General features: G+C 46.8%; 1 protein-coding gene across 2 annotated transcripts; it reads right to left on the reverse strand.

Moving 5' to 3' along the window:
• Positions 1-7,638: 7,638 nt before the first annotated feature.
• LOC133899009 (uncharacterized) lies at positions 7,639-22,807 on the reverse strand. 2 transcript variants are annotated; one of them, XR_009906292.1, is made up of 9 exons: positions 22,455-22,807; positions 22,283-22,360; positions 14,962-15,492; positions 14,678-14,780; positions 14,233-14,333; positions 13,918-14,092; positions 8,406-8,581; positions 8,217-8,317; positions 7,639-8,091 (listed from the first exon to the last, which is right to left on the reverse strand). XR_009906292.1 is itself a non-coding variant. In XM_062339880.1 (9 exons), the coding sequence occupies exons 1-9, from the start codon at positions 22,722-22,724 to the stop codon at positions 8,026-8,028; spliced, it is 1,596 nt and encodes a 531-aa protein (XP_062195864.1). In that variant the 5' UTR covers positions 22,725-22,806; the 3' UTR covers positions 7,641-8,025. The 2 variants fall into 2 exon arrangements, 1 of the variants encoding a protein (XP_062195864.1); XM_062339880.1 differs by having other exon boundaries at positions 7,641-8,091; positions 8,411-8,581; positions 22,455-22,806.
• Between the last annotated feature and the right edge of the window lie 864 nt (positions 22,808-23,671).

Genomic DNA, 23,671 nt, shown 5'->3' on the forward strand with positions numbered 1-23,671 from the left:
CCCGACCACGTGCTCCTCCGGCGGTGGCCATGTCATCGGCTGGTGAAGCTCCTGGGGTGCGTCGGTCTATCTGGCGTCGGATCACCCTGGCGCCTGCCTCCCTCACCGCCCAAGATGCCCCTGACACAGAGCTACCGTGTGATGCTGTCCCACTGGAGGGTGGCCCTGTTCATCAGGTCGGTGGTCAAGATGGTCCCGGTGGGAGGAAGCGCCGCCGTCCGCGTAGGCTCCACCCTTCCTCTGCTAACCCTGTTATGCCTGGGTCGTCGGCTTCGTGTGGAGACCATTCTCTGGACTCCCGTGGCCATCCCAAATTGGACGTCGGCGTTAGGATGGCCTCGCCTAAGCCGGAGGCTCTTCCTCCAGTGCCTTGCACCATTATTCATCGATCAAGCTTCATTGACCAGTCTGAATTCGGCATATGCCGCGTGGTGTTCGTTATGATCATTGGAAATAGGCATTCAATCTCTCCGCAGGAGGCCCTGGCTGCGATCGCTGACAAGTTTGATCTCAAATCTGACCTCCCTCCATCCATCGGTCCAAGCCTGAGGATTTCCTGCTGCTCCTGCAAGATGATCGGGCTACTGAGCTGGTCGTTAATCGGGGCAAACCTGTTCACACTACTTGTGGCTCCTTCCTCGTTAAGCCTTGGTCGCGTCTGGTCCATGCAACTGGACGTTCGCTTCCCTACAGAGTTGAGCTGTCCCTCCATGGCATCCCCGCTCATGCATGGGAGCTTACGACGATCGAACAACTTCTCTGTTCCTACTACTGGATCCAACATCTCCACCCAAACACGGTGGACCGTTCTGTCGGTCCGTGTTTCAGCTGACGGCATGGACGGTCGACTTGGAGCTGATTCCCCCTCTCAAAGACTTGCTGATTATCGAGCCGGCCGTGGTAGTTGATGTTGATGGGCTTTTGGGAAAGAGGGCGCTGTCATACCCTATCACCATCGTCAAGGATGAGATCGTCAGGCCGGCCTCGCAGCAGAGCCGTCGTCCCCCCCCCCCCCCCAAAGCGAGCACGATGCTAGTCCACCCCACTCTCATCGCCGGTCCGATGTGGTTTGGGATTTTGACCTTGCTGGCTCCTCGGCTGACGCCTTCAACTCGGGCGAGGGTTTGGCAACAAAGATTCCAGCTGTTGGCCCCTCCTCCCGCTGTGTTGAACCTGTGGCACCTTGCGATGTTCTTGAGTTCACCGTTCAAGGCTGCACTGAGTTCCACGGTGAATTGATCGTTTCTTCCCCATCTCCGACACCAAGTCCATTGCCAGGACACTTCTCTTCGCTGTCCCCAGTGCAGAGTCCTTAGTTGGGGCCCACAGGTTCCTTGGCTGGGGCTCGCTTGGCCCAGTCATTGGACCCTTCGCAGGACATTGATGAGATGCCGCTGTTGGCTCCCGATCATGAGGCGGTGGATACCCTTTCATCTAGGTCGGGAGCTTCTACTGACTCTGCTTTGGAAGTTGTCCCACGTCCTGTTGAACCGGTGGCTCCTTCGATTCCTCCGACGGTCAAAGTGATTGCTGCTGTCGTTCCAGGACCCAAGGAGGATGCAGCGACCACAGCTGTTCCGTTGGTCCCCACTACCATTACGGAACCTGCTGTTTTGGGCCCTCAGTCTGTTGGGCTCCCTGGTGGTTCTCTTATTCGGCTAGAAGCTCTTGGGCTCTCACTCCCTCCCTCAACTAAGGATTGCAGCATTACCTACTCCAGAAGAGCCAAGGGCCTCGGGAGGGCTGGTCGTGCTGCTCCTCCTCGTCCAAAGGCCTCCATCTCCTTTCTGAACCATTTAACTCGTCCGGTCAATGGTTTACTCTCACGGCCAGCACCCCAGACTTGGCGTCCTAAACGTGTCTTGCCTGCCTCTTCACCCCGGCGCAGCACGTGTTAGGCGCAATCCAGCAGAGGTGCTCCTATCCCTGCTGCTCTACGTGACTTAGCGCCGATCCTCCGATCTCTGGGGCTGTTTTCTGATGGTGCTCAGCTGTCTGGAGAGGCTTTGGATCGCTATGTGCGTCTCTTCGAGCGGCCGCTTTCGCGTGCGCATTTTGAGGCCCTGGCTACGCTTTTTGGCTGGTCTGTACCAGAGTTTGAGACTTCTTTGGTGGAGATTACCTCCACCTAGATTTAACTCCTCTGTGTTCTGTGGTTGTGGTCACCTCCCCTGTTTTGTTTATGGATTTATCAAAAATTCTGATTTGGAACGTTCGAGGTTTGAACCAACGTGCTCGGAGGGATTTGGTTCGTGATGTGGTTCGTTCTTCTATGGCTGATGTTGTGTGTTTGCAAGAGACGAAGTTGTCACGTGTCACCCTCCGCCATACTCTCTTTGTTCTCGGCGCTGACTTTGATCAGTTCGTGTCGCTGCCGGCTGAGGGCATGTGCGGAGGGTGTTGATCGCTTGGAAAAGCTCGGTCTACCAAGGAATTACGTCTCGTGTTGACTCCTTCTCTCTGTCAGTTCAGTTTTCCACCATGGATGGTCCAAGCTGGTGGCTTACTAGTGTCTATGGGCCTCAAAATGACCTGGAGAAAATCCAGTTCTTGCAGGAACTCCATGATGTTCATGCATTATGTGATGGTCCTTGGTTGGTCGCTGGTGATTTCAATCTTATTTATAGCTCGGAAGACAAGAACAATTCCAATATAAACCGAGCCATGATGGGTCGCTTTAGGAGGTTTATTGATGATGTCGAACTTCTGGAGATTCCTTTGCTTGGAAGAAAGTACACTTGGTCGAATGAAAGAGATGCTCCAACATTGGTGAGATTGGACCGTGCCTTCTGTTCCTCTGATTGGGATTCAATTTTTCCGGATTATCTTTTACAGAGCACGGCATACTTGATCTCTGATCATAGTCCTCTGATTCTTGGCTTGAAGGATAACACAAAAGGCAAGAGGCGTTTTCACTTTGAAAGCTTTTGGTTGAAGCTTGAGGGGTTCCTGGATGTTGTGCTGGCGGCTTGGTCTGGAGCTGTCCCGATGTCATGTCCTTTTGAGATCCTGGCGCTCAAATTCCAGGCCGTGACCAAAGCTCTGTAGTCCTGGGGGCAGCGCACCACTGGGCACATCAAATCCATGCTTGCTTGGACCAAGGACATTGTGCACAGGTTGGAGGTGGCTCAAGACTTCCGTACCCTGTCTCCCGATGAGGCTTGGCTCCACCGTGAGCTGAAAAGGCATAGCCTCGGTTTGGCCTCCCTTGATCGGACCATTGCTCGGCTTCGTTCTCGCATCAGCTGGTTGCGGGAAGGAGATGCAGACACCTCTTTCTTCCACTCCCATGCAAGACACCGTAAACGGAATAACTTCATTGCTAAGCTTAAGGTTGATGACCGTGTAATCACTGGACTGGAAGAAAAGCATGCGGCTATTTTTTATTTCTTTTTTGGCCTTCTTGGGACGTCAGAGGAGCACATTGAGACTTTCAACTTGTCTTCCTTCTATCAACCGCCTCATGATCTGTTGGCCCTTGATGATCCAATCATAGAGCAAGAGATTTGGGATACTATTAAGTTGATGCCTCTGGACAAAGCGCCCGGCCCAGATGGTTTTACCGGTAGGTTCTATCGTTCTTGTTGGACCATCATTAAGGATGATGTTGTTGCGGCAGTTTCGGCTTTCCAATCTGGGGATTCTCGGAAGCTTGGCCTCCTTAATTCTGCCTTCTTGATTCTCATTCCGAAGAAACCCGATGCTTTGGAAGTCAAAGACTTCCGGCCTATAAGCTTAATTCATAGCTTTGCAAAGCTCGTGGCGAAGATCATGGCCAACAAACTTGCTCCACATCTGTCTTCGCTTGTGGCTGCGAACCAAAGTGCTTTCATTCAAGGTCGTTGCATTCAGGACAATTTTCTTTTTGTCCAAAGTACAGCTCGGTTTTTGCACAATCATAAAGAGCCGCGATTGTTACTTAAACTAGATATTTCCAAAGCTTTCGACTCTGTTTCTTGGAGCTTCTTATTGGAGATCATCACACATCTGGGTTTTGGACCACGTTGGTGTCATATGCTTTGCAGCCTCCTTGCTACATCCTCCACCCAGGTGCTGCTGAATGGTGATCCTGGAGATATTATTGATCATCGTCATGGTTTGAGACAAGGTGATCCGCTTTCTCCAATGCTTTTCATTATGGTTATGGATGTCTTGAACTCGGTTCTTGCCAAGGCGGCGGTTGAAGGTCTGCTGCGTCCCCTGTCCCCTAGACAGCATGTGCACCGGGTTTCCATGTATGCCGATGATGTGGTGTTGTTCTTGAGGCCGGTTGTGGAGGAGCTTGATGTTATCCAGGAGATTCTCAGTTGTTTTGGGGCAACTTCTGGACTTAAGACTAATATTAGCAAATGCTCAGCTACTCCTATTCGGTGCAATTCAGTGGACATTGATGTGGTGAGGGATGCTATGCCGTGTGCAATTGAGGACTTCCCTTGCACCTACCTGGGACTTCCTCTTTCGGTCAAGAAACTCCCTAAGGCAGTCCTTCAAACTCTTGTTCACAAGGTAGCCGATCGGCTTCCAAGCTGGAAGGCTGCTCTTATCCACCCCGCTGGTCGTGCTGTCCTTGTTAGAGCTATTCTTACGGCTATCCCAATTTACCACATGATGGCTCTGGACATCCCTCGTTGGGTGATTAAAGCTATCGACAAGCGGCGGCGTGCTTTTCTTTGGAAAGGCCGGAAAGAGGTTAACGGTGGGCATTGCCTCCTTGCCTAGAGCAAGGTTTGTATGCCAAAAGAGCTCGGTGGTTTGGGTATTCACAATTTGGAGCTGCTCAGTTGGGCCCTTCGCATGAAATGCCTTTGGTTACAAAAAACTGATCCTCATCGCCCTTTGGATCAGCTTTCGAGTTGCTGTTCCTTCTCAATCCTCGGCTTTGTTCTCGATCTTGGTCACTTCTGAAGTTGGCAACGGTCATTCTACTAAGTTTTGGACGGACCGTTGGTTTTTGGGTCGATCTCTCATGGATTTGGCGCCGGATATGTTTGGACTGGTGCCTAAACATATTGTGAAGGTGCGCTCGGTTCAACAAGCCATCTCTAACAATTCTTGGGTGCATGATCTCAGAGGAACCCTCACTGTCCAAGTCCTCGAGCAGTTCCTGCATATCTGGGACCTTGTGTCTGAGGTAGGGCTTCATGAGGAAGTGGAGGACACGCATATCTGGGCTGCTAACTCCTCTGGCATTTTCTCTACCAAATCGGCCTATCAATCCTTTCACATTGGGCATACTGGTTTTGATCCTTGGGAAAGGCTGTGGAAATCTTGGGCACCACCTAGAGCTGAGTTCTTCATTTGGCTCGCTTGTCACAACCGTTGTTGGACAGCGGATAGGCTGTCTCGGCGTGGTTTACCTCATCCGTCTAGGCGCCCTCTCTGTGATCAGGAGGCTGAAACCATAACCCACCTCTTGATTGGTTGCGTGTTTGCTAGGCAAGTTTGGGTGGATGTCCTCCGGGCTGCTGGTTTGATGTTTGCATCTCTGGCTCTCTCTGTTTCAAACTCCTTCCAAGATTGGTGGCGTGAAGCTTCTTTGTTGGTGGACACAAACCAAAGAAAAGGATTCCATTCTCTGGTCATACTCATTGCTTGGTTCATTTGGAAACACCGCAATGAATGTGTCTTTGATAATGCGAGTCCTTGTGCCTCCTCGCTAGTCCAGAAGATCGCTGAGGAAGCCTCTTCCTGGTGTTCAGCGGGTGCTGCTGGATTTTCTTCGCTCTTTGCTCAGCACGATGCCAGTGGTGATTGATCAGTGTTTGACCAGTGAGCATTTGTGTGCGCGCATTTTGGGGATGTTTTTGTATTTTCGCGTTTGCGTTTGTTTTTGATCTTTTGTAAAGCTGTGTTGCGGTGCGTGTGTTGTTTTGAGTTTGGTGTACCACCCTTTTATTCCTTCTTAATATAACGACGGGCAGTTCTCCTGCCGGTTCGAAAATAAAAACATAACATACACAACATGTCCCAACAAAAGTGGCTAATCCTAAGAAACCAACCATACTAGTTTCAGATTTGCATGAGTAGCCAATCATTCCCCATGTCCATGAAAAGGGTCATAAGAGATTTAAATTTACGCTCATCACTAGTAAGAACATTGTAGGCTTTCAGAACATCTTCACGGGCCAAGTCAGATACCTCTTGGAGGGCCTCAAATATTTCTTGAGGTGGAGTTACTGTAGGCCAAGTTACCACAGGCTCATCTACCTTCATAGAAGCTTGAAAGCAAGTGGTAATATCTCCAAGAAAGTTGCAAAGTGTGTCATGTGTTTGGTGTCTCTTTGCCTTGCTACTTTCATAGCCCCAATGATTTGCACTATAACTTCAGGAAGTCAGAAAGAAAAAAATTGCCAGGGGAAAGCTAAACAATGTGATTCTTTGACCAATGTTGAGATTGCTTCAAACAGAGAGCCTAAGGATCCACACCCTAGTTTCTTTCCCACTGAACAAATAAATGAATACCATATAGGCACAACAGGAGGCAAATAACTGTTGATTCCAGCATCAGTGTTCTTTACCAATATTGTGAGAAACTTCTGAAGGGCAAGTATGATACTACATTTCAATTTGTTTCCTTTTTAAATGGCTACACAGATTATATACATTTAAAAAATTTGCAACACCAAGTTTCTGTTTGGTGTTATTTTGGTTCTAACTCAGATTTCTAACTTTCTCCCACATGTGCAAGGTACTACACTCCAAGACCTACATTTCAGTTCACCCATTATGGTGGCAGCGCCGGCTCTGAATGCGGGAAAGGCAGCGGCTGGGCTGTCTAGATCTGCAACTGAGTAGAAAGGGGAAACAACATACCTACGTGGGGGGTGGCGGTGGTGAAGGACCAATGACGGTTGAGCACAGGAGGTGGCGAATCTCCTGGCTTCTAGCGCGAGATGTCATGGGAAGCGATAGTTGGACCACGGTAGGTGGCGGCAGAAGCACGAGAGTCCAGGCTAAGTCGAGTGGGGGTGAAATCAGACTAATTCAAACCTCCGGGCCGAAGAATCGGATCTAGTTATCTATGATTTCTATAGAATTGGAGAGTCAATTCGTTTCTGCAGGGGCATAATAAGCAAACGTCATAAGTGAATTGGGCTCAATTCCAATTTTAGGATTCTGAGCCAAATTTTGGGAACCAAACGGGGAGTTAGATGTACTTGCAGAGAAAGACAAATCCATCATTCGCGTAGTGGTCCCAGCATGAGCTGGGCAACAGCGCAGATGACACGACAGTCACGTTGCTTGCTTTTGCGTAAGAACAGGCAACTAGTAGGATCTCATACCGGAATGTATCAAAGCAAAAGGAGACGAAATTCTCCATCACGTCCTCACTTTCCAAGCTCTGGCTGCACACCATCATTCTTACGGAAAAAAAATTCGAATAACAGCCTAAATAAAGTTATTACTAGCAGTAACCCATATCATTAGAAATTACACAGGGATAGGGGGGCCTTTCCCTGCATGAGCATAAAGCATTGGCGCCTGGCACTTTAGCAGTGTGCTTTCCATCAAAGAACACGGCAGAAGGTAGTTGGAGAATGCTTTGCTTGCTCATCAGTGAGACTGACAACATCCATAATGCTTATAAACAAAGACGGGGCGCTATATTAACTTGCACAAGCCTTTTTAACCATCGGCGGATTGCTCTAGTTGCAGGCACAAGCAATGTTCCTTCCATTACTTCCCGGATGATACAACAGAATTGTATAACATTAATGTAGCCAGTTTTACATACACTTACATGTCAATTTCTTTGACTTACAATTTCTTTGACCTCGGTTTTTGTTATCTGGGAGTACATGTAATCTACAATGTATCCTAGCACTTTCACAACACAGGACGTATTGACATACAGTACACTCGTTTACAAGATTACGTCAAATGAACCCGTAAAATTTACCTGCTTTTCTCATCATTGAGAGAGAGATCTTGTAAAAGACTGTCCAGCTCAGCTTAAAAACCTTCTGAGATGAACATGATGCTGTAAGCATTCAGTGTTATATTCCAATTTTGAGCATCACATAGTCAAGTCAACAACTGGTCATGGTGACAAAGGAATTCTATGATACATGGGTAGACTTCATGGGTCGCCTGTATAAGACAGAATTTGTATTAGTATTTGTATGATGATAATATAATACAGATCAATTCCACAAAAAAAGTGTCAGATTCAATGGGAACTCTTTGAATTAGGTGCGATGAGATGTAACACATACCAATCGACCTCCAACCAAGTCATAGTGTGCATAATGCGGGCCTTTTGGCTTTCCGAACACCCTATACTTCACCTTGTGCTTAGGAATGAGTTTGACCGTTTCTGCCAAATGAGAGTCCGAGACAAAACTGAAATTAGAAATCTGCTAAGAAAAGCAACTGAGCTAACAGACAACAAAAGCCAGGCTCACCCTACCGTAAACTGCTTCTGGAGGGCAGATGAGGTCCTTATCTCCAGCCAGTGCAAGGACCGGAGTCTGACACTCTCGCAAATGATCCTTGTATGAGAAAGTTCCGTTTCGGTTGCATAAGCCACCTTCCCGGAAAGCGGTGGTAAGTTGCAGGACAACCTTTGCGGGCACTGTACCTGCAAATTATATGATAATATCAACTTCTACAAATATATCTGTTATTAATAGCAACTTATATTCCCTGGAGGCCCTAGGCTAATATATATACATATGTACATGTGACAATATGTAAAGAACCCTTTATAGTCTAGGGATATTAGATAGAGCAATATATATATATATATATATATATATATATATATATATATATATAACCCCCTCAAACTCATGGGAGATCAACCACACTAAGTTTGGAGAGATAGAACAAGTGCTGAGCTATACTCTGTGCCTTCGTGAAGAAATCAGTCAACTAAAACTCGAAAGTAACATACTAAAAAGCAACCACCTCATCCTGTATATGTGTCTGAGTATAAGAAGCATCAACACCAATATGCTTGGTGAGTTAATGCTTCACCGGATCCCGAGCAATACTGATAGCACTTGTACTATCTGAGAAAAGAGGAGTAAGTGCAAAAGAAGAAACAACAAAATACTCAAGTAACCACCGTAACTAATTGAACTCCGATGTCAACAATGTCATAGCTCGCAACTCAACCTCTGCACTAGAACGAGAAACTACGGTCTGCTTTTTAATCTTCCAAGCAATAAGAGAACCACCAAGGAAAATATAGTAAGCAAAAATAGACCAACGATCAGAAGGATCACTAGCCTAAGTAGCATTATAATAAACACTAAGCTGTAAAGAGCTGGAACGTGAAAAGAAGAGACGACGAGAGATAGTCCTACGAAGATAGTGCAAAACACGCAGGAGATGACTATAGTGGAGCTGAGTGAGAGTAGAAACAAACTGACTAAGGATATGCATTGTATGAAAAATGTCAGGACGAGTGACAACAAGATAAACAAAACTCCCAACTAGATGACAGTAGAGAGTGGAATCCGCAAGAGGCTCACCATCAGTGGACCAAAGCTAAAGATTAAGCTCCATGGGAGTCTCAACAGTGGCTCATCAGTGAGAGAAGCACGCTGAAGAAGATCTTGAATATACTTCTATTGAGACAAAAAGAAGCCCTCAGAAATAGAAAAAATCTCAATCCTCAATAAAGTAGCGAAGTGGACCAAGATCAGACATAAGAAATTGCTCATTGAGACAAGCCTTCACAAAGACAATATACTCATAATCTCCTGTAATGATCATGCCATCAACATACAAGAGGAGAGTCTGACCACAAGAGGACGTATGAACAGAGAGCTTAGAATCATGAGCACTAGCAAAAAAACTAGCGACAGTAATCGCAGAAGAAAAACTCTCAAACCAGACTCGAGAGGCTTACTTAAGGCCATAGAGAGAGGGACGGAGACGACAAACCATGTCCTCAGGAATAGAATACCCAGACAGTGGGTGCATGTAAACCTCCTCATGCAACTCAATGTTAAGAAAGGCATTGTTGATATCAAGCTAAGAAATAGACCACTGACGCACAGAGGCAATAGCAAGAAGAGTGCGCACTATGAACATGTGAACTACCAGAGCATAAGTCTCATCATAGTCACGATCATACTCCTGCTGGAAACCACGGGCGATAAGACGAGCCTTATAACGCTCAAGAGAACCACCAGAGCAGGTTTTAACCTTATAGACCCACTTGCACGTGATATGACGAATATGTGGAGGAAGAGGAACAAGATCCCACGTGCCGGTGCGCTCAAGAGGGTAGAAGATGGAGGAACTGCAGCATCGGAAGGAGATGGCTCATCAAAAGGTGGCACAACAAGATGGGAGACATCACAAGAATGACGAGTAGAGCGGAAAGAAAAAAGGCTCAATAAGACCAGAAAAAGAAGGAGCATGTGAGGTGAAGGTCTAAGACATGGAGGGCATCGAAGAAGGCACAGTAGGAGAGAGCGCCAGTGGTGCCCGAGAAAGAGAAGAAGAAACAACGACAAGTGTGTCACGAAAAGTGAGAAAAGGCAGAAGCTCAACCAAGGAATCTGAAGAAGTGAGAGAGGTATGAGGATAGAAGAGACGAGACTCATCAAAGTAACATCTCAAGAAATGCGCATCCGACGAGCAACAAGGTCCCAACACCTATAACCTTTATGCTCAGCACTGTAACTAAGAAGGACATTCAACAGATTGAGCAGTCGGTTTGGTAAGTTCACGGGGGGCGAGAAGAACGTAACAAACATAGCCAAAAAGACGAAGAGATGAGTAGTCAGGAAGGTGTCCACATAGACGCTCAAAGAGAATCCCACCCTTGAGAGCAGAGGAGGGTTGAATATTGACCAAGTATGTGGCAGTGAAGACCACCCTAGCCCAAAAATAAGGTGAAACAGAAGAGGCAATCATAAGCGTATGAGCTGTCTCAAGGAGATGACGATACTTGTGCTCAGCAACACCATTCTAAGCATGAGCTCCAGGACAGGTGAACTGAGACAACGTGCCCTGTTCAGCAAGAAATGAGCGAAGATGCCCAGAAAGAAATTCACCAGCAGAGTCAGCACAAAAACATGAATAGGAGTGTTAAACTTAGTGTGAATCATAGTAGCAAATCACTTATATATAGATAACATCTCACTACGAGAAGACATAAAATAAATCTAAGCGTGGCAAGAGAAATCATCTATAAAGATAATATAGTAGTTATGTCCCCTTTCGAAACGAAGGGAGCTGAACCCCATACATCTGAGTGAACAATACAAAAAGAACGTTGAGACACTGACTCGCTATGAGGATAAGGAAGCTGAATCTGTTTACGAAGCTTACAACAATGACAATCTAAGAACGTATCTCCTAAGACAGACCCTAAAAGACAATGACGAACTAATAAAGATAGACGTGACCCACAAACATGACCAAGACGATGATGCCATTGCTGGAAGAAGTCGGTAGTTAAGGAAGCAGAGAGACCAGCAGCAGTAGCGAAAGAAGGACAAAGCTAGTCAAGCTCCCATAGACGCTGAAAATCATAGCGCCAGCGGCTAGTACCAACTAGAGCACCCGTGCGACGATCCTAAACATAGCAAGAGTCAAAGTCTAGGATAACACGATAAACATGGTCAGTAAGCTAACCAACTGACATGAGGTGCATGGTGTGTTAGGGAACACGAGTAATAGAAGGAACGCTAAAAGAAGAAGTGTTAAGGGTGCCCCGACTAGCAACAGAAAGAGAAGTACCATCAACGGTAACAACATGAATAGGAGAAACTAGAGGATGAAGCGACGACAAACTGGAAGAATCGGAAGTCATATGAAAATATGCTCTTGAGTCAAGAATCTAAGGAGAAGTACTTGACTGGGTAGAAGTTGATCTATTAGTGACAGAAAAGAGAGTAGCAGAACCAGCAGAACATGTCGGTGCAGAGCCAAAGGTAGCAACCAGGCGACAAGCAGTGTCACAATCTCCTATTAAGTGTCAATCGAAGAGGTAGTCGAGAAGGTAGCCAAGGTAGAAGCACCAGAGGAACGTTGAAGATGCTTCTTCTTCCGGTAGCAGTTCGCCTCAACATAGCCCTCCTTGTTGTAAGCGAGGACGACCACATGAAGAGGTCGTAGAAGACGAAGGAGTTAGACGAGGAGCAGACTACAGTGTAGACAAAAATGTAGGCGCAACAGGTGGACGAGCAAACAACACTAAAGGAAGTGGCAGCAATCTAGAACCACGTAGATGAGTCTCCTCCAAGTGTAACTCCGTAAGCCTCCACAAGCGTGACACGAGGATGTCATGCAAGTAGCTAAGCCTGATGCTACTCAAACTTCGAACGAATGCGAGTCGAGAACTCGTAGAGGCGTCGAAAATTACGTTTAGCATGCAGATCAAAGCAGCACTGACAAGAGTGACAACCAACAACACAAAGAGAGTCCAACTGACGCCACACAGCCAACATCTGAACATAGAACACATCAATTGTGGCATCACCCTGCTGAAGAGACTGCTCCTGACGAACAACAGACAGATAGAGAGCGTCCCTAGATGGCTCATAAGTTTGACGAAGATAAGTCCATATCTAAAAGGCAGTAAAGAAATCAACAATCTTAGAAGAAAACTCGTGCTCCACACTAGCAATCAAAATAGACGCTGCACAAGCATCATCATCTATCCACTAAGCATAGTCAAACAATCGATCACAGTATAGCTCCAAAGCTTCCTGATAGATAGAGACAACCTTCTCATAGGTAGCGGTGGTGATGTCAATAGCTGCTTTGTCTCCTTCGTCGAGAGATGGCTGCACGAGCTCCGTCGGAAGCTCAAGAGAAGACGAACAAGGAACGTCACTGCAGAGAACACCCTAAAGACAAAGCTCACACATGTGAATACGCATATCCTACGCGAAGTCCTGGTAGTTGGCACCATCAAAGATCACCGAGCATCGAGGAACTGAAACGGTGCTCGACGACATCCTAAAGAAGTGACAAACGGTGACGAGAGCGCAAAGGAGAAGTGGCGGTCGACGGCGAGAGCGCAAAAGAAGCAACGAACAATGGGGAGCACACAAACAAGGAGCGACAAGCGACGATGAGAGTGTAAAAGAGAAGCAATGACAAGCACAAAGAAAGCAACACGCTGCTTTTTTTTTTGCTTTTAAAAGAACTCGTTACCTTTGTACCTCAAACAGAAGCAACAGACACAAGCGACGGGGAGGTAGGCACACAGCGGGCAACACATCGGGCGGCTCGGCGGGCGAGATCCAGCGGGAGGCGGGGTCGATCTGGTGATTGGTAGACACGGAGGGGCCGAGGGTGATTCAACGGGAGGCGGCCGGGCCGGGCCTGGGCGGGAGGCCAGTTTGGTGCGACGGGTCCAAGCGGAGGTCGGCGCCGATCCGGCGAGGAGGTGGCGCCGATCCGCTGAGAGACGGCCGCGAGGCATCTCCACGCGGCGGGGAGGTGGCTAGGAGACAGGAGGCCGATGGGAAGGGGAAGCACCACGCGCAGCAACATATCGGCGTGTGCAGAGACCGACGGCGGCGATCAGGAACAGTACCCGATCCGATAAGGAACTGTAGATCAGGAATAGTAGCAGATGGATTTGGTGGACGAGTTGCGGCCTAGAGAAAATCTAACTCTAATACCACCTGAAGGCTCTAGACAAGTATATATACCCATGTACAAGTGACAATATACAAAGAACCCCTTATAGTCTGGGTATATTACACATAGCAATATATATATCTAACAATATCCACCCTCAATATTCCTTTAAAAAATATTCAACCCCCCCCCCCCCATACACCAGAATCGCAGAGATGCATCACATTGAAACTATCAGAAATAGTACACAACTAATTAAATAGAACCACAATTTCTATGAATGCAAGAGACATAACAGAAATCTTATAGCTAGGTAGCATAGCATGAAGACAACACGGTGTGTTATGAAAGACTACTTACAAAAATTGTTGAAAACAAGCTTGGACAACAACTCCGGATGCATCATGTCCTGAGCTGATATTTGATGATTAAGCCAAGAAAAAAGATGCAGCGGACCAGATGCCCAGGGATATGCTGCTGCCAATAATGTACCCAATGGGACAACAGGGACATTAAGAGCCTGTGCAGGATGAGCCTGACAAACAAATTCATTAGCCTATTGCCCTCTATTTATTAGTGAAAACAATGGAAACCTGACAAACAAATTCATTAGCCTATCACTTAAACGAGACATTCATAAACATCATCTCAAGCTGCGAATTTGTTGTCACTCACAAGAGGCAGTAACATCTTCAGTGAAGAATTGGACGTTGTATAGTCAACAGAGGAAGCCAAAGTAACAATAGCTGCTAAATTTGATGGAACTCCTTCAAAACCTTGGAGATTAGGGGAAACAATCAAATAAGATATGGTGATAAAGAATCTATTATAGAAAGGCAGTAAGAAAATCGCATTCTGGAGCGTTAAAAAAATCCTAAACAGGTGCTCAAATGTATCTGATATTAACTTGGAAAGCTATGCAAAACATGTCACTAGCCCGAGTTTATCAAATAATAGTAAGCTCCTTTTAATGTGTTAGGTGAAAATATGGCTCCAATTTATAGCAGAATGCACAGCAAGTGTACTTTAAGGGGAAACAAAACAGAGAAGGGGGCTCCATGAAAGTTCAGATAAAAAGAAGAAAAGAACACTTAGAACATACTACAGTGCAATGTCTCACCAGATCTTGACAACATTGCATATAATAAAATTCCTCCCATTGAATGTCCAATGGCAAGCAACTTCCCATTTTTCGCTTTGCTGTGTTGTCTAATATACTCCACCTGATGATATAGATGTGCAGATGGGCAGTATTCACAAAAACAATAATGATTATGCAAATAATGGAATAACTAAAAAGAGTTTAAACAAATCAACAAACTGTTCGGTTCATTAGATAAACCAACAATGAACTGTGCCTACTATTCAACAATTAATAGTTTGCCAAAGGGCATGTCACCATACCGCAGCAGGTATATCCTCCTCCAGGTAATGGTCAAAGTCCCAATTATATTCAGAAGTCAGATGCATCTGTGTTTCCACGAAGCGCTCCCATGAGTCCAACTGCTCTTGAACATTCTTCAAAAGACGTAGACTTTCTTCTCTCATTGGACCAATAATGGCAGAGCTCTCTACCATGTCTGACAGAAGTGAAATTTTTTCTGTGATTTCATGAAAATTTTCCTTTAATATAGCCTCTTCCATATGCTTTGAGATTTGATCAAAAAAATTAGAAAGCTCTGTCAGTAAAGGTGGTTCATCCAAAGCAATTATTCCAAGGTCATCATCAATGGAAGAGCCACCAAAACTTTGAAGGGAAGCAGCCTCGAATGTACTTTGTTTTTCAAGAGGTTGAATGCCACCAGAGACATCCTCAAAAGTGCCTGACCCAGATGCAGCAGAATTGTCATATTCACGCATGCTCAGACCAGCACCTCTTACTTCAACTATCCATGTATCAAATCCTTGGCTAGACATGTGACGCGCGAATGAAGCCTGAAGGAAAATCAAAAGAACAAGATAAAGGACAAGCTAGATAACACCAATTTCAGTAACTTGTTAGAAGGATACAAGGTTATTGCTGCTTCAGGTTTTCCACTGTGCGCACACTTGTCAAACAAGGTATGGCCCTATTTAGCAAAACATTTAAAACTGTTGAAACTATTTCCGTAAACAGTACCGAAGGGGTTCATTCCAGGCAAAGAGAGGGGAGTGGAAGTGGAAGGAATCAGCCCTCCTCTTGACCTTTTGGGTCCTTTATATAGGTGAGGAGGAGAGGTAAAACTTCATCGTCAATCCTTGGTGGGGTACAAGTATTACAAAGAGACCCTTGGGTCTTTACATGGGCTGGTATGTTACATGGGCTTCTTTGTAACCCTGAACCTTCCCCCCAACAGTAGCCCCTCAGCTATAAGTTCTGATGGAACATTGGGGCGAACAGCTACAACTAGGAAATGACCTAGGCTTACTGCTGACATGTACACCTCGCTAAGAACTCCATCCCAAAAACCCAGTGGGAAAAAAAGGCATGGAGAAAAAAGCGCGTACATGGCATATATTCTTTCTCTTACACGATTGCTATAGTTAGATACACTCTTATAACTACGCTTCGTCTTGCTCGGCGAAGGGGTCTTCGGCAGAGGTGGAACTTCCTCCATCCTCGACGAAGGAGATCTTGACGAAGGCTGCTGCTGAGGCTTCAACAGGCGCGGCTTCAACGCAGCTGACAAAGTGGAGGTCGAAGGCTATCGTCGTGGCTTGGAGGTCGAAGGTTGTTGCCATGGCTCGAAGGTCAAAGGTTACTGTCGTGGCTCGCCTAAGTCAATGATGCTCACACGTCTCCGCTCACGTGCGCCGGCCAAACTCTTGGGACCCAGGACGGGGTTTTAACCCGGGTACCCCCGTAGCCCCTCTTGACCGGTGTTCGTGAGTGGTGAAGGATGCCACATGGTCAACGTAGTTGAAGTCAGCGTGGGCCAAGTTGTCGCAACAGAGGCGAAGTCGACGCGGCCGAAGGCTATCTGGTCGACGTTCAAGTCGACGAAGGCGAAGCCACCTGACAAAGCCCCTATGTTGAAGCTGAAGTCGACGAAGGCGAAGGCGTCGTAGACGAATACCCTCTGATCGACGTCCAAGTCGACAAAGGAGAAGCCGACACGGCCGAAGGCCCTCTGGTCGACATCCAAGTCGACGAAGGAGAAGCCACTTGATGAAGCCCCTTTGGTCGACGGTGAAGTCGACGAAGGCGAAGCCGACGTGGCTAGAGCCCCTCTGGTCGACGTCCAAGTCGACGAAGGTGAAGCCGTCGTTGAGAAAGCCCTTTTGGTTGACGTCCAAGTCGACGAAGGCGAAGGCATCGTGGACGAAGCCCCTCTAGTCGACGTAGTCCGAGTCGACGGAGGCATAGTTAATGTAAGCATAGACGTCGTAGTCTGAGGTCCGAGTGGAGCGTTGCCTTTATCTAAAGTTGAGCGTCACCTCGGTCCTCTTTGGCGGGCCTTTGTCCGCCTGTTAAGTCGATTGGTGCACTGCATTTACCTAAGGACCAACAACATTTCGACTTCCTATCCTGCAAGACAATAGGTGCTTTGCATCCCTAGAAGATTAAAAATTCCTACATGAGCAATAAGAGCTTTCTTATGCAAAGGCTAAAACATGTGCATAATGAATAAATACTTCCTCGTGCGAAGGGTAAGATTCCTGCATTCGTGAAGAATAGGTGGTTTGATGCATATAAGTAATGCAAGCACAAAGAGTACTTCGGCGATTATGCGAAGAACAAGTGCTTCGATGCACATGTTATGCGAGTACGCGAAGAGTAAATACTTCGGCATGTAACAATGAACTATCTTATGCGAAGGGTAACAACCTGCATACATTTGCGAAAGGTAAAAACAATTACTTCGATTCATTTTTGCCATGCAAATGCACAACAGGTAAATACTTCGGCATTCATGCAAAGAACACGTGCTTCGATGCAAATGCAACGCGAGCGCACAAAAAAAAACCGCTTTGACATGCAAGCGAAGGGTAAAAAGTTTAATGCATATGTAATGCCAACGCGTGAAGAACACTTGCTTTTTTCGTGCGATGCAAGCACATGTAATTGGAGTATGCGAAGAGCAGATACTACGGCGTGTGACAATGAATTGTCCTATGCGAAGGGTCAAAATCTGCATAGGAGGAAGAAAAAGTCCCTCGACCAGAGCATAAAAACCTGCAAGTACTTGCAAAGGGTCAAAACAAGTATGCACAGAAGGTAAATACTTCGACGTTCCTGCGAAGAATGCATGCTTCGATGCAAATGTGACGTGAACGCATGAAAAATAAACTTTTCGACATACAAGCGAAGGGAAATAGTTTGATGCATATTTAATGTCAGCACGTGAAGAACACTTTCTTTGCACGTGCGGAGGGTAAAAAATAGTTGCTTCAATGCACATGAATAATGCAAGCGTAGGAGTGTTAATCAATACGATAACATGCTTCTGTGAAGGAATAGGCAACCTGAACATCAATAAAACCTGCGCAAGCGATGGTTTCGGCTGGGCTTCGGCATGTACGCAATTTTCATGTGCAAAAATGACCGCTTCGGGAATGAGCGAAGCGTAAGAGTTTCGGTATATTCACGGTACAAAAAATGTGAAGAGCAAACGCTTCGGCGAAGAATTAAATTTGTGCGTGATATGAAAACGCCAAAATACAAAAATGAGTTTTCAACATCAACAGTGAGCAAAGCGAGTAGTTTGATAGGCGGGGACGTAAGCGAGCGAAGATACACTTCATTATGCAAATGCAATGCACGCAAAATGCAGATTCGCAAACAATTAAAGCTTCAATGCGTGAATGATGTGCATGCGTATGCAAAGAAGTGCTTCGACGGTATATATGGTGTTTGTACGCGAATCGATCGTCGCGAAAAATAATATGCGTATGGAGTGAATGTTATAAAGTCCGACTGCACTGCGAGTGCATTAAAAATTTGTTAATGAAGCATCTTCTAGCACGTCATGCACGACCCTTTGGTTTTATGGAGCCCCAAGGGCCTTGTTACCTTTTGGAGTTAGCATCTAAATGATGTGTTGCTTCTTGGACAACTAATGCAGGTAGCAAGGCTCACACGTGTGCACATAAAACAAGAATTGGCAGCATCATTAGTACTCTGGTGGCCTGAGTATCCATGCAAGGAGGAATTTGATAAAGCATTGCATCAACAGCATAAGGATGCATGCACGCTTTGAAGATTAAGCCAAAAGGACGAATCGTGCCTAACAAGACACAAAAGAATTTGTGGTCCGACGGTGGGTACTCTTGCCTACCACCCGCGAGACCTCAGCTCGAGTCCCAGCTGGTGCTTCCTTTTTTATGAATTTTAGCACAAAATAGCTGGTGGGATGGGCCTATGGGTTACCTATCGTGCCCTTCACCAGCTGCCGAAGGTGGGCTGCACCCCCTGGCTAGTCGAGGTCCAAAGGTCGGGCCTCCTTCATCTGAGGGCCAGCCCGCGAAGCATCTAGCCGAAGGCTGCGCGAAGCCCACTTGTCCTTGGCGCGGAGCCGCCTGTCCAAAAGCCGATGCACGAGGTCCGAACGCCCACGTGCTAAGCGTGAGCACGATCCGAAGGCCAACACACATGGGTGTGAGGCCCTTTCGGCCGAAGGCCCATGCGCGAAGCCCGTCTGTCCTTCCCACGAAGCCTGCCTATCCGAAGGCTGACACACGTGGCGTGAGGCCCGTCTGCCCAAAGGCTGAGCGAAGACGACGATGGCCCATGCTTGGGGTGAAGCCCGACGAAGGCCCGCTCACGGTGGCGAAGTCCGTCTGGTCAGGCCCGTGCGCAGGGGCAAAGGCCCATCCCGCGGTGGCGAAGCCCGTCTGGTCCGAAGGCCTATGAGCGTGGTGCAAAGCCTATCTAGTTGAAGGCCCACGCGAAGGGATGAAGGCTAACAAAGGCTCTCTCATGATGACGAAGCCCGATGGAGGCCCAGGCGCGGGGATGAAACCTGTTCGAAGGCCCATGCACCGGGACGAAGGTCTCTTCACTCTGAACCTGATGAGCCTATAGCTCCTTCGGATATGATCAATACCTCCAGTAATCCTCAAATCGTACAAGGTCCAATTACAAGAGCACGTGCACGACAATTAGACCACTAGGTGAACTCGTTTCTCGCTGTTTATGCTTCCTTGGATGGATTCCTACTAAATTCTTGTGATGTTTTATTGCTTAGGAACATGGAAGAAGCACCACAACCTTACCCGGACGTCACCCCTTGAAGTCCAAGTCTCCTCGGACTCAAGGCTGAGTTCTAGTCGTGGTCGTGATCGAAGTCATGGTCGTGATCGAGTCGCAGGACAGCACGTCAGTAAAAGGGCATAACTCTCTCATATGAAATCTATTTTAGGCAATCTTGGATATTCTGGAAAGCTTACGACAAACTCTTTCCAATGGATATGAGCTTGACCAAATATTCCTTATATTTTAGTCAGAGTCAACGAAATAAGGTGTTGCGCCACCATTTTGAACCTAGTTGGGTCTTGTAATCGTGTCGGGGTCGGAGTCCAGGTTGTGTACGCATCTTTCCATGGCTACACAACTCTAGGTCAACCTCCTCAAGTCCCCCTATATATACATAGTAGCCGTCGTAGTTTAGGATCGGGTTTTGCTTAGATTATTCTGTTTTATATAGTTTCGCCGCTTGTTCGGTTTGTGGAACCCCAACTCGAGCACTTCATTGGTAGTTCACAATATTCAGATTGCATCTACCTGTTCTTACTTGTGTTCTCGATTCACTTGCAGGAAAAGCCTTCTTGGCGAGGTCAACCGTGTCTTGGCACGGTTGATAACCACAGAGTAGTGGTGTAGTGGTTGTGAGGGTTCTCGAGCTGTTCTGTTTGGTGCTTTTGGATCATTAACGTCGAAACTCCACCAATCAACTTATCATATTAACTTTCGGAAGATCGAACAAACGCGCATCAGAACCGAATCCCCACGAACGGCGCCAACTATTGGAACTATCTCCGTTAACAGTACCGAAGGGGTTCATTCCAAGTAAAGAGAGAGCAGTGGAGGTGGGAGGACTCAGCCCCCTCTTGACCTTTTGGGTCCTTTATATAGGTGAGGGAGAGAGGTAAAACTTCCTCTCCAACCCTTGGTAGGGTACAAGTATTACAAGGAGACTCTTAGACCTTTAAATGGGCTGGTATGTTACATGGGCTTCTTTGTAAACCTGAGGCTTTCCCCCAATAAAAACAATTTTAGCTTCTTTATTCTCTATCCATATATTCAATTCCTCAGTATTTCTTACTTATGAGCATTTCCTACTTATGACTTAAGTGCATTTCTTTCTAATCGGACCAAACAAAGTGGAGGATAGAACAGGTTAGAGATGGCAATCAGTGATACAGAAAAAGAATGTAAATCTTTCTCTCCCGTATAGAGTGAAAAAAGTAAAGTACAAAATATTCAATACTTGACAATGGATGGCCCAAATCTTGGAACAGGTGGAACAAAATGAGCTGGAGAAGACCGTTAATGAGATTCTACCATGAGCAATTAGGTTACGCTTTCATACTCTTAGACCCCAATACTAACAATGTTTATGTAGGATACAGAAAACTTCAGGAATCCCACTAAATGGTATTTTTAATCCTGGTAGGTTTGTGGAACCTACAAAATCACATAAAGAATTTTGAAATCATTGGACTTTAATATCAATTGTAAGAACCACATATGGTTCCCCTAAACTGCATTTCTTTTATTTTTAAGGGTTCACAGAATAAAAAGGTAACTCGACAAATGATAAAAAGTTGTAGGCTTAGAAGTTTGGAAAGACACCCTATACTTTGCCAATATTGTGTACCATGTTTTGTAAGGGTGAAGATCAAAACAACCACGGAATCTGAATATATCTGGTCAAATGGGAGTGCACACATAAGTCACAACTCACAAGTGCATTTAGACCAAGGAAATCGCAAGGGCAAGCCGAAGGTGACCATGAGAAATATAGATAAGTTTGGTATTACAACAAGCATGGACATTATAATTTGGTTAATTTCCAATTGAAGATAGTGAAGAAGGTATAGATGACACTTGCGGCATGAACAGCACAGCACCCTATGGATTCTTCAGCCGCAAATGGACATTTCTCTCATCATACTACATGATTAATGATTGAAAATCATTTGGGCATATATGTCCAATGTTCTTTTGTTTGCTGCTAGAAAATTTTGTTCTTTTTCTCTTCTTTCCTTGCGAAAGCTAACATTTCTGTATTTGCATCCTTGTCGTCGTGTAGAGAATGTATAAAAGAGAGAAACATTGGGCTTTAGAAGTAGATGGCTTCAGTGCTGTTTGAATTCCTGTGTCTTTCTATGTTTGATGTTGTTCTTTCAATAATTTTGTGGAACTTCTTAGGGGTTTTTTTTTCTCTTTTGGGTGAAGTTGCGGACTTCTACTGTTCTTGCATGCCATATCAAACTGTAGTCTCAAACTAATGGACCGTACTTGAAGTTAGAAAGATATGCCGTGTCACCAAGTGGGTGTAATGCCGTATCCATAAACTACCTAGCCCATCATAGACAAATTGCTCCTGAATTCACTAGCCCCGGCAACAGTCCAAAACAAACTAACTTGAGCACTTGATCCCACACCATTACTCTACGCAATCCGGATCAGATTCCAAACGCATCAGCTCAACCACACATGCAGATCACATTTCAAAGCTTCATTTCAAGCAAGGAACTTCTCCAGGATAAGAAGAACAAGAAGAACTTCCAACTCACTCACCCCGGGGGAGAGGTCGAATCCGATGGCGTTCGTCCCGACTCCCGACAGCAGCATCAGCGGGTGATTCCTCACCGGGGCCTGCACGCGCGCGCGCGCACGCGACACCAAATCAAATCAAACACGGCTCTAACAAACAACTCCGGGGAGCGAAACCAAAGGAGCCGAGGCATACATTGCGGGGAGGCCTGTACCGCCACAGCGCGAGGCGCCACCCAGCGGCATCTACGGGGGCGTAGTGGAGCTCGTCGGCGGTGCAGGCGGGTGGCTTCGCCGGCCGCGAGGGGGCGGCGGAGAGGGAGATCGGGGGCGAGTCGGCGCGGATGGGGGCGAGGACGCGGCGGTGGAGGCGAAAGGGGAGAGGAGAAGGAGGGAAGGGAGTGTCGCCGGAGCTTCGGCGAGCGGCGGCGCCGGCAAGGGCGGCGGAGATTTGCTGGAGAAGCATCGCGTTGCCGTTTCGGGAGTGCTGTTTCTGATTCCTCTTTTGAAGTTTTTGGGTCGTTATTAAGGGCTTTTTACGCTCGCTTAGGACAAAATTGCTTCGGTTAAATAAAATAAAAACATGGCAATTCTAGTAAATATAAAGGGAAATTCTATTCGGTGGGTGACCGAAACTGAACCAACCGTCTTTCAAATCCCTCTTTTGTACCCTTACGGCCTTGCATATCCGCTATTTTTATACAGCGTATCTTTGTCTCTAGGATATTAATAAGGCGTGGTTTGGTTTATGGGACGTTTTATTTGTCGATTTTGCTGATAGACACTACAATTTTGTAGTTTGGTTTGCAGGACACTGTATTGTATAAAATAATCATTTAGGAGAGAGGATGAGTGAAAAGACTTTGTTATCCTTGTCTTTCTTCTTCCTCTCAACTGAGTAGCTCGTATGGTGCCATGGTGCCAAGCCGTCACTCGCACACGTCGTTCCCGCGTGTAGCTGCTGTCGCTCCGCTACTCCGCCTTGCGCTGCCGCTCTTGTGCATGTTGCGACGAGCGTGTCGCACGCGTCGCGCCGCCACAGTACTCGTCACACCACTGGCCCACACCGTCACACCCTCCGCTGCCTGCATGGGCATCGTCCCTGCCGCACGTCCTTCCATTGCCATGCTCGCAGCTCCACCATGTCGCCCGCCACTCGCGCCTCAAGCTGTCGCCAGAGATCCCCCCACCCCAGCCGGCTTTCCCCGCCCTCTCGCGCTTCCGATGAGCCCCATCTCCGTCAACCACCTTCCCCGCTCACTCCCTCCGGCATCGCCCCTCTCCGGCACACCTCCCCCTTTTGGAAATGCTGACGAGAGAGGGGAAATGGGTGAGGCGGAAGGCCAAGGGCAGAAGCGTTCTTTCACCACCCCCTCTATCTCCTCTCAGACAAGAAAAGATTATTTCAATTCG

Source organism: Phragmites australis, chromosome 18 (assembly GCF_958298935.1).
Source record: "Phragmites australis chromosome 18, lpPhrAust1.1, whole genome shotgun sequence".
NCBI lineage: Eukaryota > Viridiplantae > Streptophyta > Magnoliopsida > Poales > Poaceae > Phragmites > Phragmites australis.